Below are 13,167 nucleotides of genomic sequence, written 5' to 3' on the forward strand. Positions count from 1 at the left end.
TGCCCAGGTGTCTGCCTCCATCCTGGGCCCTCAGGGGTGCAAGAAGTTGGCTCTGTTTCTTCTGAAAATGAGCTGCTCAACTATGAAAAGAAATTTCCCAACTGTCCGGGCTTCTTGCATGATTTGGGTCTATCTAAATATTTGGAAAATGTTCTCTTGTGCTTATAGGGAGTATTACATGGTCAAAGGCTGAGGCCTATGGAAGGCAATAGAAAGCAGTGGTTAAGCCAGACAGACTAGCTAGTTGCGTGCTCCAGAACCAAGGCAGCCCCTGCGAACCTCAGTTTCCTTATCTGTACCATGGAAATAATAGTACCTGATGGGGATTCAATGAGATAATGCATATGGCGTTAGGCTCTGACTATAGTAGATGCCCGATTTTAAAAAAGTGGTAGTGCTGACAAGCTGAGTGTACCCACTGGGGGCAAAGCCAATCAGCCACCTGGGCAAGACCAGCGAGCAAACTCTGCTATGAAGGGTCTACCACCAGCCTCCCCAGCTCAAAAGCCCAATTGGGCAGCCCACCCAGGGTGTGCCTGCTTGGGTTGGCTATAACAAGAGCAAACCAGATGGCCAAGCTCAGCCATCAGGTCATCCTGTCCAGGCCAGGCCTTTGCCACCATTGGTGAGCTAGCCAACAAGCAGTGGGGACAAGACGTTGGCTCAAAAGCCCTGTGGCTCTGGACAAGTGCAGGGAAATGACCTCAGTGGGGTTCCTCAGCCCCCCTTGCCCCACTGGTGTGCAGAGGAGCACCCAACAGTGCTCCCTGGGATCCTCTTTTATAGGCTTCCATGGGGGGCCAACTTCCTTCCTCTTCAGGGTCTCTGTTTCAGTAGATTTGACCCCTCTTATCTGAGAGCCCTTCCTGAACTCCCCAAATCCCTGCTGGCCTGTAGGGTAGACCTGGCCGGGTTAACTCTGAGAGAAGGCTGACAGGGAGGGGCTCTGGGGCCTGGGCCCTGGGCTTTCTGGTCGGTGACTGCATTGCCCCAGACTGGGTTGTATAGACCAGGCCTCTCCCTGCCCCAGCCTAGGGCAGACGAAGGAACGCTTCTGAGCCGCAAGAACTAGGTTGGCACTTATGCTGATATTGTGATGCGCTGGGTAGAGGAGGCCTCAAAGGAGATCCCAGGGGACTTGCAATTATCCAATTAACACAACATGCCAGTTTCCTAGGTGGCCTGGAGTTCCTCAGGGCTGCTCAGATAAGGACTGACAGGAGGAAAGATCCACAAAGTTCTGGTCCTTGTCTGTGTACACAATGCTGGGAATGATTAACCCCTGGCCTGGGGGCGGTGGCAGGAAGGGGCTGGGGGTAGGGGATGCAGATCAAAGGCTCTCAGACAAAATGACCAGTCTTAGAACTCTGGGACAGGGGGGCTGTCTGCTCTAAACAAAGCATATTTAACATCACCACAGCTTCAGGGAGTCCCGGGGCTCTTGGTAGCCAGCATCAGTCGCCCCAGCCATGGGGCAGAATGTTCTTTCTGCATTTCCGCCATCTTTAATTATCTTCACAAGATAAACAGAGAGACACATACTCACGCTGTCACCAAACTGGGTCCCAGAGAAACCAATCTAACCGTTCCTGGGAATGCCTGTATCTGGTTTTGTTGCAGGATTTCTCTGCCCATGGTTCTTGGTCCCACCGCTTCGAAGAATGAAGAGGTAGACCAGATGCAGAGTGGTGCGCAGCAAAGCAGAGCTTATTGAGCGATAGTCTAAAGCTCCCAGAGAGGGAGGGGGCCCAAGTGGGTTGTCCTCGGAGTTTCTAAGTTGAGGGGTTTTCATGAGCAACTATGCTAAGCAATCAGGGTGCGCTGAGTCATGCCAGTCAGGGCTTTGGTCACGTACCTGTCTACCTACGAGGTTCATGTCTCTGTGCTGATGGTCTTTTTTTGCTGACATCTGGGGGCTTAGGTCTTAACTGCCTCTTGCCCGTGACAGGGACAAATGCCTTGTGGTTAATTGTCTTATTTTAGGACAGCAGCCATTTCTGCACAGGCAGCAAAACGGATGTTAGTGTTTTCTTTTAGCTGTCCTGACTCCATATTTTGTTGTTGGGGACCCTAGCCCTGACTCCCTATCTGTCCAACTAACTCCTAACAGTTTGAGCCTGCCCCTGCTCCCAGACTCTTCTGAGGACCCACTCTCCCACCACTTTTTCCTCTAAAGCTCTGCAAACCTTCCTCTGGACTGGGGTGTCTTCCTCCCTTGGGAAAGGGGGCTTCCTCCTCATACTAGCTCATCATGCAGCCTTCAACCATCCCAGGAAGTGGGAACCACTGGCAGGAGGATTAGATTCCTCTGCCTCATTGTACCCATTAGCCCCCAGCACTCTCCTTGGCCAGGGAGAGCTGACTCCCTCCCTTTGTCAGGCCCTGGAAAGGCAGTGTAGGGAGAGGAAAAGATGGGGGAGGGCAGGAAGGAGGTGCCAGGCCTAGAAAGGGGCAGACCCAGGCCCAGCACAGGGGAGGAGGGAAACAGGCAGTGAGAGTGTTGGCTAAGGACCACAAAGTCTTGGTGGGGAAGGAGGGGCTGCAGGGACTGGAGTATCAGGCGCTCTCAGTGGGTGGGGCTGGGAGCAGGGATACCTGGGAAACAGGCTCCCTCTGGAATTCAGAGTTGAGCCGCTGTCTCAGTCACGGACCTCTGGAATCTATAAGATAGTGGACTGCAAACGGGCCTCCAGGGGTGCCACACTCCAAAAGGACAGCTTAGGGTGAGTATGACATACTGCCTGATGCATGGATTCCTGGCCTCGGTTTTCAGGATCCTTGTCATTGCCTTGACCGCCAACTAGCAAGAGAGAAGCCCTTCCCCTAGGTGGTTGCTCAGAAACCTGGTCAGCAGAGACAGTGGGGTAGAGGAATACACACCTGCAGAGATGGGGCCACATGAAGCAGTTTGTGATCTACCCCTACCTGATCTCCCAGCTGCCCTAAGCAATTCTGGGGACTCTAGAAACTCCACACCTAGGAGCCTTCAGCCACCCCTCCAGGGCAAGGCTGACCTCAGGGACCTGGCTTTCGCTGGAACCAGCGTGAAGACCAGGAAATGCTCGGATCCAGGTTCCCAAGCCTCACAGCTTTCTGGGGGCTCTTTTCTTCCCAAAAGGCAACCCTGAGGGCCCTCTCAAGAAAGAGCCCTCTCAAGAGAAAGTTCTGCCCTCAGAACTCATTTTAAAACATGACCTGCAAACCAGGTCAAATGCAAATCGGACTCACCTGTGGCTGGGCAGTTGTAAGGGGGGGGGAAAGGGAGGCAACTCAGTTTTGTTGGACTTGACAAAATCTCCCGGAAGTCCTATGTTTCTATTCCAGCAGAGCTTCTCCTAACTGGGGTCATTCACTGGCTCATTATTAATAGACGTTTCTGGAGCCGCATCTGTGCACCTGGGGAAAGTTTACAGCAATAAAGGGCACGGTCTCCTCCCTCCGGAAGCGCGTGCAATGGGGACAAGGGAGGAGGTGACTTGGAAGTTCAGGCCGGAGGGGACAGGTGAGGGAAGCCTTCTGCAAGAAGTCACCTGTGGATGCTAATCCGCAAGTGAATTCGAGGGAAGGGCATCGCTGGGAGCAGGAAGGGCAGGAGGGGCCACAGGAACGTCCCTCCCAGCCCCCGGACCCCGACCTTCAGGAAACATCCAGGGCCTGTGCTTCTCCTCAGAGTAGAGGAGCACATTTGCCCCTTCGAGCGGGGTGTCTGCAGATTCAAGGGGCCGTCGTGCTGTTGTCTCCGCAGTCACGCACCATGTGGTGGGCCCTGCTGCCTCTACCGCTGCTGCTGCCCACGGCGCTGCGCCCCAGCTGGGCAGGGCCGCCCCAGGAGAGGGGCCCTCTTTCCCGGCTCACTCGGCGGGACCCCCGGGAGAGCGGGACCAGCAACGCCACGGTGTCGCCGTGCGAGGGGCTGCCCGCCGCGGGAGCCTCGACCTTGACCCTCGCGAACCGCAGCCTGGAGCGCCTGCCCCGCTGCCTGCAGCCCGCGCTGCGCAGCCTAGACGGCAGCCACAACCTGCTGCGCGCGCTGAGCGCCGCCGAGCTCGGGCCCCTGGCGCGGCTGCAGGTGCTGACGCTGCGCCACAACCGCATCGCCGCGCTGCGCTGGGGCCCCGGCGGGCCGGCGGCGCTGCACACGCTGGACCTCAGCTACAACCGGCTGGCCGCGCTGCCGCCGTGCGCCCCGCCCGCGCTGCCGGGCCTCCGCTCGCTGGCGCTCGCCGGGAACCCGCTGCGGGCGCTGCAGCCCCGGGCCTTCGCCTGCCTCCCCGCGCTGCGCCTGCTCAACCTCTCCGGCACCGCGCTGGGCCGCGAGCCCGGGGCGGGCATCGCCGACGCGGCCTTCGCGGGAGCGGGCGGCGCGCTCGAGGTCCTGGACCTCAGCGGCACGTTCCTGGAGCGCGGTGAGTCCGGGCGGCGCCGGGAGTTCGCGGTGGGGGTGGCCGGGCTGGGGCGGGGCCGCGAACTTCCTCCGGAGCGGGGAGGGGGGCGACCAGGGCGCCCGGCTCGAGGTGCGGCTCAAAAACAGCCCCTCCTCCATTTCCAGAGCCCCGCGGGCCCGGGTCAACTCCTGGAGGCCCAAGAGGTGGGGACTGTTATTATGGATCCCGCTTTGCTTAGGAGGGAACGAGGGCGCGGACGGGTGGACGCCTGGCCCACGGTCTCCCAGCTCAGTAAGCGATGGCTCCAAATCCGAGCCCAGGCCTTCGGGGGCGCAGAGCCCCAGGCTCGCCCCTCTGTTCGCCTGCTACCCAGCAGAGCTGGCAGATGCTTGTAGCATGGCGACGTGGGGGCATCGCTTCGGGGCCGATGAGTGAATGAATTTAGCACCAAACACGCCGTTAGGGCGCCTGGGTGGCTCAGATGGTTAAGCGTCTGCCTTCGGCTCAGGTCATGATCCCGGGGTCCTGGGATCGAGTCCCGCATCGGGCTTCCTGCTCCTTGGGAGCCTGCTTCTCCCTCTGCCTCTCTCTCTCTGTCTCTGTCTCTCATGAATAAATAAATAAAATCTTAAAAAAAAAAAAAAAAACACGCCGTTAACCTGAAGCAGCAGATGCCTCCTGAGGATGAATTCATTGATTTTGCTACTTGGTTTGGCTCAACTTGTTTCTGTGAACGTTGAATCTTCACACAAGACACATGTACTTGGCATGTTTTGACTGATTCCCAAGGTTGGTTTTGTTTAAAAAAAAAAAACACAGAACACTATATATGCTTTCGCTGGAACCAGCGAACAGGAACAGGAACACCTGTTCCACCGCAGACAGAAAAAAGAGCGAGAATGGAAAACAGGGAAAGTGGCACATTCTCCATTTGTTAGGAGAGCCACGGAATTCGGTTTCCAGGCCGCATCTAGCCTTGTTCTTCCTCTCCTCCTTCCTTACCTCTCTCAAAGATGTCCCCACTTCTGGTAGCCATCAGAGTGAAGTCTGGGGTATTTCCCTTTCTTCTAACAAGAAGGTGGGCAACAGCAGCCTTGGAGACAGTGTCCTGGGTTCGAGTCCTCGCTCCATCCCTCCCCAGCTCTGTGGCCCTGGGCCTGTCCTTCTCCTCTCTGACTTTGGCTGCCCTGGGTCTGGAAGGAAGGAAGGAAGGAAAGACTGGTCGTCTCTGAAGGCTCTTCCAGCTGAGATGGCCTATGCTTCTGAGATTCCCACAGCTGCTAACCGCCCATGTTCAGCAATGGCCTTTTTGACTCATCTGGTCCCTCTCATTCTTTCCTTAATGCTGTGCTGGCCCCGCCAGTTTGTGCCTTCCTGGGTAGTGGGCAGTTTCCCCTCTGTATTTCAGTGCAGTCAGGGTGGATCAGAGACCTCCCGAAGCTCACGTCTCTCTACCTGAGGAAGATGCCCAGGCTGAGAATTCTGGAGGGGGACATTTTCAAGATGACCCCCAACCTGCAGCAGCTGGATTGTCAAGACTCCTCAGCACTTACCTCTGTCCATACACACATCTTCCAAGACACTCCTCGCCTACAGGTCCTTCTATTCCAGAAGTAAGTGTTTCTAAGACGCACGTGAATCACATAACTGATTTCTGCCCATTACACTAAGTTGAACACGTGTAACCGTTTTATAGCACTAACCAGACCTTCATTCCTCTCCCTCCGCTCCTTCTCATCCTCGCTGGACTTCTGTTCTTCCTTATCCTTTGGGTGATATCTTGGTCAGGTACCGGATAGTCCATCGGCCTAATAACCATGCAACTCAGTCTTGTCCAGAGTAATAGTAAAACTCCAAACTCTCATGCATGTAAAGTTTTCTTTAAGCCCAGGCTGAGAAACTTGCAGTGGGAAGAGGGTATGAGGCATCAGGTTCTTCTCTATTTCTGGATCCACCTGCTTCCCCCCCAACCCCAGGGATTTATGCAGTTCAGCCCTTCCAAGATTTGAATGGGTCTAGGGAGGAAAGGTGAGAGGGCTCTACTTGCAGTTGGAACCCAGGGTCAGTCCTTCCAGGCCTGGTTGTCCAAAGTGTCACTGTATGCACCCTCCTCATCAAGAGAGGCTCCTGTCCTGACTTCCGCGGGAAGGGCACCATCCCTGTGAAAATGACCCCAGGCCACCTCCTTTCCTGGGGCCCTCATCTGGGCCCCAGGAAGCACCTTTGCCCCATCATCACTTTAAAGTAGCCACCTCTCTCTTTCCTCTGCTAGCTCCAGCCACAACCAGAGTGTTCACTTTGGGGTTTGTCATGGGAGAAAAGGAAACAGAACACGCAGAGCACTTAGCTCAGCGCCTGGCACATGTTGTGTGCTGTACCATTCGTGAAGATGATATGGTGGCTGTGAAGAAGGTGACATCGTGTTGGTAATGATGGTGAACTAGTGACAGTGATGGTAATCGTGATGGTGATTGTGGTGGTGGTGATGTTGGTGAGAGGGATTTCCTCTCTGGCTCAGACTCCTCTTCTGAGCTTCAGACTTGTATGTAAGGTAGCAGATGTGGAGTCCCCCTGCCCCCGGCTCAAATCCTGACTCCATCCCCAGTCACACACCCCGTCTCTGCGGAGCCCAGGTTAAGAATGCTTGCGATCCAGTCACTACATTCAGCCAAGAGGTCTGTCTAAATCATAATCCGATTGAGTCTCCTGCCAAATGGAAACCTTGCAGTGCTTCCTGAAGGAGAAGGTTAAATTCCTTCTGGCTCATCATAGTTCCCCCTCCCTCCCCCAACCGTACCACCTCTGCTCCAGCTGGTGGTGGGGAGGGGGAAGGAAGCAGCCACTTGCTTTCCTGGTGCTTTCAAGCATCTCCATCTGCTCTGCTGGACCCTCTCTCCCCTTCGCAGCCTGGCCTACTCGCAGCTCTCCTTAGCTCACCCACAGCTTCCCCTGGGGGCTGTGCTAAATACCGAGTCACGTTTGGCTGCCCTGGCATGGCCGGCACGCACCAGTGAGGGGATGGCCACCTTCCTTGCTGCTCGGCCAACCAGTGTGCCCCAAAGCCCTCTGCGGCCCCCTCTGACATGCAGGAGGGACGGGCAATAGTTCAGCAAAGAAGTGGAAAGAGGGGGCGCCTGGGTGGCTCAGTCGGTTAAGCGTCTGCCTTCGGCTCAGGTCAGGATCCCAGGGTCCTGGGATCGAGCCCCGCATCGGGCTCCCTGCTCAGCGGGGAGCCTGCTTCTCCCTCTCCCTCTGCCTGCCACTCTGCCTACTTGTGCTCTCTGTCAAATAAATAAATAAAAATCTTAAAAAATAAATTAAAAAAAAGAAGCGAAAAGAGGTTATTTAGGAGAGCGAATGAACCTTCTTTCACCCTAGGGCTCTGTAAGTTCAGATGCAGAGATACACAGCCCACACCAGGATGTGAGCCAGGCTCTCCCGTACCTCCCGTGTGGGTGGTGATTCGACTTGATTTTATCACGCGCAAGTTACATCGGTGACAGAAAGGGCCACCGGATAAAGAAAGGACTCATTTTCCTTATCTGTAAAATGAGCAAAGTATTATTCTGTCACTGAATTGTCGTGATGATGTCTGTGAGCTAATGAATGTAAAGCCCTGGGTAATGTTAACTGCTCAAAAAGACGATAATCCTTTTTCCTTCCCCCCCTTCAGGCAAAAAGAAAAATACTTCCTTGGCATGCTGACGTGCTAAGTAAATTCTCCTTCTAAGACTTCTACTCTAGCTCTGTGAAATCTGCTGAAAACAAGCATGCATATATGTATGTACTCATATTGTGCATTAAGCTTCCAGATAAATAGCACTCACATATATCTGGTGTTCCAGAGGGGACAACTGTCCGGTCCCCACCACCCCGGAGTGTTAGAGCGGGTCTGGGGAGTGGGTCCGTCCTCACCTAGGACATGAGCATCTCCCACAGAGCAGCTGGGGAAGGCAGATGGTTCCCAGGCGGGTGGAGGAAAGCCAGCCTTCGGTCAGAAGAAACCTGAAGGTAAAGTGCAGCAACTGTTGCCCGAGATGAAGTATAACTGAGGCCAGGGGACTCAAGGAGTTGAGAAAGTTGAGGCCAAATGCTCTGTAAGACTCTAGGGAAGAAAGAGCCAAGTATTGGGAGGGGACCTGCCATTGCTGGGCGTGCTAGACCCTTTGCAAAATGGCCCCGTGTCATTCCTCCCATCCTTGTAGACACGCCCCTTTGCAATGTGACTTTGCAGCTCCTCCCACCAAGAATTGGAGTCTATTCTCCACCTCTTGAAGCTGGACTTGGCCTTGGGACATTAGCAAAAGGGACGTAAGTAGAAACTTGAAAGCAGTTGAGGATTGGAGCTTTCCCTTCCTGGCTGGTGGGGAGCCCCCCCTCCAACCCCACCACCATGTGCACTAGCCTGGGCTAGCCTCCTGAATGATGAGGAGTATATGGAGGGAGGCCCCAGCAAACGTAGTTGAGTCTGCATATATGTGAGGCCATCCTAGATCTTCCAGCCCCACTGAGCTGGCCCAGACCACAAGAACCACAGACTCACGAGAAAGAACAAATATTTGTTGTTTTAAGCTACTAAGTTTTGGGGAAATTTCTACCCAGCAAGAGCTTAACCGATACGCTCCAGCGAGGCATCTTCCAAAGGACTGGTGTTGAGTGCCATCAACAACAGTTCAACTGCGATAGTACATACTCAAGAATGTTCTCGTTAATAAAGAGCTTCTGCCATTTCTTGTGACTGGTCTATAATAACAATATCTTACTTTTGTGTGGAGACTTACACTTTTAAACAGTTTCATCATCACAGACTCTTTTTGATATAACAAATGGGCAGGGGAGTACTGTCTCCATTTGATATGTGGGGTGATAGTGACTGAGTTGGGTTGGTAGCTCCACTTTACAGATGACGAAAAAAAATGAAGTCTGAGGTCATTAAAGAGTTTTGTCCAAAGTAGTATCATCTAACCCCTAACAGAATGGTTTTGCAAGTGACACCACCATGGCTCTCTGGGAATAGTTTTGACCTGGTTTTTAAAGCCTGACTTGATTTTTTTGTGTTTCAGCTGCAACTTGAGTTCCTTCCCTCCTTGGAGCCTGCATTCCTCCCAGGTCCTGTCCATCAGCCTCTTTGGCAACCCCCTCATTTGCAGCTGTGAATTGTCCTGGCTCCTCAGGGATGCAAAGAGGACTGTCCTAAGCAGGTAACACATTTACAAAGCAGATGACTAAGAGGTGAGCGGAAATTCTCACAGCTTATGGCTTGCTCTTCTTGGGCAGGTTGGCAGTGTTGGGCAGGGTGGCCACTCCCCATGTAGTCACACTCAGGGTCTCCCAGTGATCAAGACTCTTCATTCCAGCCAGCCAGAGTGACCGAGAGCATGGAGGAACAGACATGATGGTTTTAATAGGCCAAGCCAGGAGGTGGGGCTCCTCACTTCCCCTGGCATCTCATTGGCCAAATGTCAGTTGCAGGCCACACCTACTATAAGGGAGGCTGGGAAATGTAGTCTAGTTTTGTGCCCAGTAGGAAAAAAAAAATGGGCTAAGTGAACAGCTAGATTAACTCCACCAAGACAGTCTTATCTTTGTTCCATTTTACGGACAAGTGGGTGGGGGCCCAAAGAGAGGAGGTGCTTGCTTAGGTTCATGCAGCTGTTGGGTGGAGGAGGCAGGATCCATCTTCCTCCAAAATGGTGGGGGTGGCTCTTAACCACTGGGCCCCACTAGTGAGTCCCCAAGATGCAGCCTGGTCCCCTGCATCATTCAGTCCAAGGCCGATGGACTTACAGAGCTCTTATGGGACAGGGGAAAAAGAAGTCCTTCAAAGACTTCCCATTGGCTGTTGGCTAGAAGAGCTGTTTTTGCAGTGGGGAGCCATGCCCAGGCTGGCCACCAGGAGAGAATGGGGGCTGGCTGGGGACACCTCTGGTCATGAGTACCCTCAACCCAGCTCCACTAGCCCCTCTGGCTCACTTTAGGAGACACCTCCCCCCATCCTATGCAATTTTTTTTCATGTCCCACCCAAACTCAGCTGTGAGGTGGGAATCAGTCTGCCCCCATCCCCTTCATGTTACCTTGAAAGATAAGGCCCCAGGCCCTTTGCAGTGAAGGGTCTCACTACAGCATTAGTGAAGAGGTTGAGAGTGCAGCCTCTTCACACCACTTACTACTTTTGATTTTGGCTGCGTTACTGAACCTCTCTGTGCCTCTACTTCCTCATCTGTAAAATGGGGATAATAGTGGCTACCTCATAAGGTTATACAGATTGAATTAGTTGGTACAGTAAAGTGCTAACAGTAGTCACTAGCATATGGCAAGGACTCAGAAAATGTTAGCTCGTGTAAGTATTATTACTAGTAGTCAGCCAGGAAGCAGATAGGTGACAACAAAATGGCAGACTACACTTGGAGAACCGGAACCACCATTCACAGTGCCTGCCCTGGGTTTAGGTTCTGCCACTTGCTATCTCGGGCAGTTAGTTCCTCTTGCTGAGCTTCTGTTTCTTTCTCTGCCCAATGGGAATGATGAGGGAAGCCCCCTCCACAGGTTGCCCTGAGGGTCAGGGAAGTGAAGGACAGAGAGTGTGCAGCCGGTGGTACCTGGCAGACATGTTGACGGGGTTTGATGAGAGGGATTGTCTGCACCGAGGACTCAAACACCTTCTAACTGGTTGGCCTTCCCTTTAGGGCTGCGGACACTGTGTGTGTACCAGCTTCAGGGTCCCAAGACACCTTCTCGGCCCCTCTTTCGCTGACCCAGCTGCCCACTGTGTGCCATCTGGACCAAAGCACCACCCTCCTCCATTCCAGCTCGCCCTACTCTGTGCCCTTCGCCCACGCACCGTCTACACAGGGTCTCACCACCCCACCGAGCACAGCACCCTCCGCTCGACCGGTGGAAGCTGGGCAGAGCGTCACCAAGCCCCCCTCCCTCCCCGCGGCTTCCGCCACGCAAACTGCATGGTCACACAGCGCCATCGAGGTGGGGACCGCCCCCTCCCCGGCCATCTCCACAGCAGATTCCAGCAACTCCGGCGCTCTGCGCAGGGCTGCAAGCACAGCTGGGACAGAGCCCCAAGAAGAACACGCTGCCATGCTGGGCCATGCGCCTCACGTCTCAGCTGCCTCCACCGCCTCGGCCAGCAAACACCCTGGGCTCTTCCCTGCCCCCTGGAGCCCAGCGTGGACGCCGCAGCCCGACTGCACGACACAGGCCACCCCGCAGGCGCCCCACCCGAGTCCTTCCGAGGGCGCGATTCCCATCTTGCTGTTGGACGACTCCAGTGAGGAGGAGGAGGAGGAGGGGCAGAAGGAGGAGGTGGGCGCGCTTCCCCAGGATGTCCCCTGTGATTACCACCCCTGCAAGCACCTCCAGACCCCGTGCGCGGAGCTGCAGAGGCGCTCGCGGTGCCGGTGCCCCGGCCTCAGCGGGGAGGACACCCTCCCGGACCCCCCCAGGCTGCAGGCGGTGACCGAGACCACCGACACGTCGGCCCTGGTCCGCTGGTGCGCCCCCAACTCGGTGGTGCGCGGCTACCAGATGCGCTACTCTCCCGAGGGCCGGCCGGGGAACCAGTCGGTGACGGTGGTGGCGGACATCTACGCCACCGCGCGGCAGCACCCCCTGTACGGGCTCTCGCCGGGCACCACGTACCGCGTGTGCGTCCTGGCCGCCAACCGGGCGGGCCTGAGCCAGCCGCCGGCCTCGGGCTGGACGCGGGCGTGCGCCACCTTCACCACCAAGCCCAGCTTCGTGCTCATCTTCGCGGGGCTGTGCGCCGCCTGCGGCCTGCTGCTCGTCACCACCCTGCTGCTCGCCGCGTGTCTGTGCAGGCGGGGCCGGTCGCCACGCCCGCAGCGCCACGACACGCACCTGGTGGCCTACAAAAACCCAGCCTTCGACTACCCGCTCAAGCTCCAGACGCTCAGTTAGCTCAGCGCCCCCTCCTCCACTGGAACTCGAGCTGAGCAACCGGCCGCCTGTGTGCCGAAAAGAAGATACAGAGGGTCAAAGGTGACCCCGCCAGCTCAGAATGCCTCTAATTTCCTGTGAAGCCAGCACTCTGCCATGCAGTTTCTCAGTCCGAGGAACCACTGCCTTCCCCGCCTTCTACTTCTCTGTTCCCAGAAACATTAGGGTTCACACCAGACCACCCTCGTTGCCGCGGGTCATCCTTGTGTGTTATTTGGGTTTTTCAGCAGTCAGTGCCCCTTGGCGTCCAAGCGAATAGATTGGGTGTGAAAGTAGGAAGAGAGAAAACAGTTCACACAATTCAGGCTCTTTTGCCATATTGGAAGTGACATCCTCAAGTCATTTCAGGGAAGTTCCCTCGTGGTCAAGCTCTGGCTAAGGCACCTGGATTCAAGGAAGCAGCTCCAGTGGATTCTTAATCTGAGAACTGGGGGTAAGGGAGAACTACTGGTTATGTTTCCTGAGGCCGTCCTGGTTTATTGAGTTTATTGGCAAAAAAAAAAAAAATATGCTTCAAGCTTTGTAGTTATCTTCTGGGAACATCTGTGAAACACAAGGATAAGCTGTCCTTTTTAAAGTCATTTTTTACTGCACTTCTCCATAGTCTAAGTGGTCAAAGAAACTATGAACTCCTTTTCTTAAGAAAGCATAATAAGGTCACTTTCAAGACTTGGTCTTTTAAGAGAGAAGAGATGAACAAAAGAGAACCTCGGGTCTCTAGCTAGAGGCCAAAGCATTTTGCTCTCCATTGCATCAAACAATGCCTTCATGATTTGTATCTGAGTGTGGGCAACGCCTTCCGACACCCCT

At 54.8% G+C, this 13,167-nt stretch overlaps 1 protein-coding gene across 1 annotated transcript; it reads left to right on the forward strand.

The window, feature by feature from the left end:
* The first annotated feature begins 3,754 nt into the window (after positions 1–3,754).
* LRRN4 (leucine rich repeat neuronal 4) lies at positions 3,755–12,318 on the forward strand. The gene is made up of 4 exons (XM_035006520.1): positions 3,755–4,406; positions 5,794–5,998; positions 9,449–9,586; positions 11,073–12,318. The coding sequence occupies exons 1-4, from the start codon at positions 3,755–3,757 to the stop codon at positions 12,316–12,318; spliced, it is 2,241 nt and encodes a 746-aa protein (XP_034862411.1).
* The last annotated feature ends 849 nt before the right edge of the window (positions 12,319–13,167 follow it).

The sequence above is a fragment of the Mirounga leonina genome, unplaced genomic scaffold (assembly GCF_011800145.1).
Source record: "Mirounga leonina isolate KUSES-001 unplaced genomic scaffold, KU_Mleo_1.0 Mir_150, whole genome shotgun sequence".
Lineage (NCBI taxonomy): Eukaryota > Metazoa > Chordata > Mammalia > Carnivora > Phocidae > Mirounga > Mirounga leonina.

Excerpts from the sequence above, each read along its gene's own strand:
- LRRN4 (XM_035006520.1), top strand. The coding sequence starts at position 3,755 with ATGTGGTGGGCCCTGCTGCCTCTACCGCTGCTGCTGCCCACGGCGCTG. Across the intron at positions 4,407-5,793 it reads CGGCACGTTCCTGGAGCGCG|TGCAGTCAGGGTGGATCAGA; the intron begins GTGAGTCCGGGC and ends TCTGTATTTCAG. Across the intron at positions 5,999-9,448 it reads CAGGTCCTTCTATTCCAGAA|CTGCAACTTGAGTTCCTTCC; the intron begins GTAAGTGTTTCT and ends TTTGTGTTTCAG.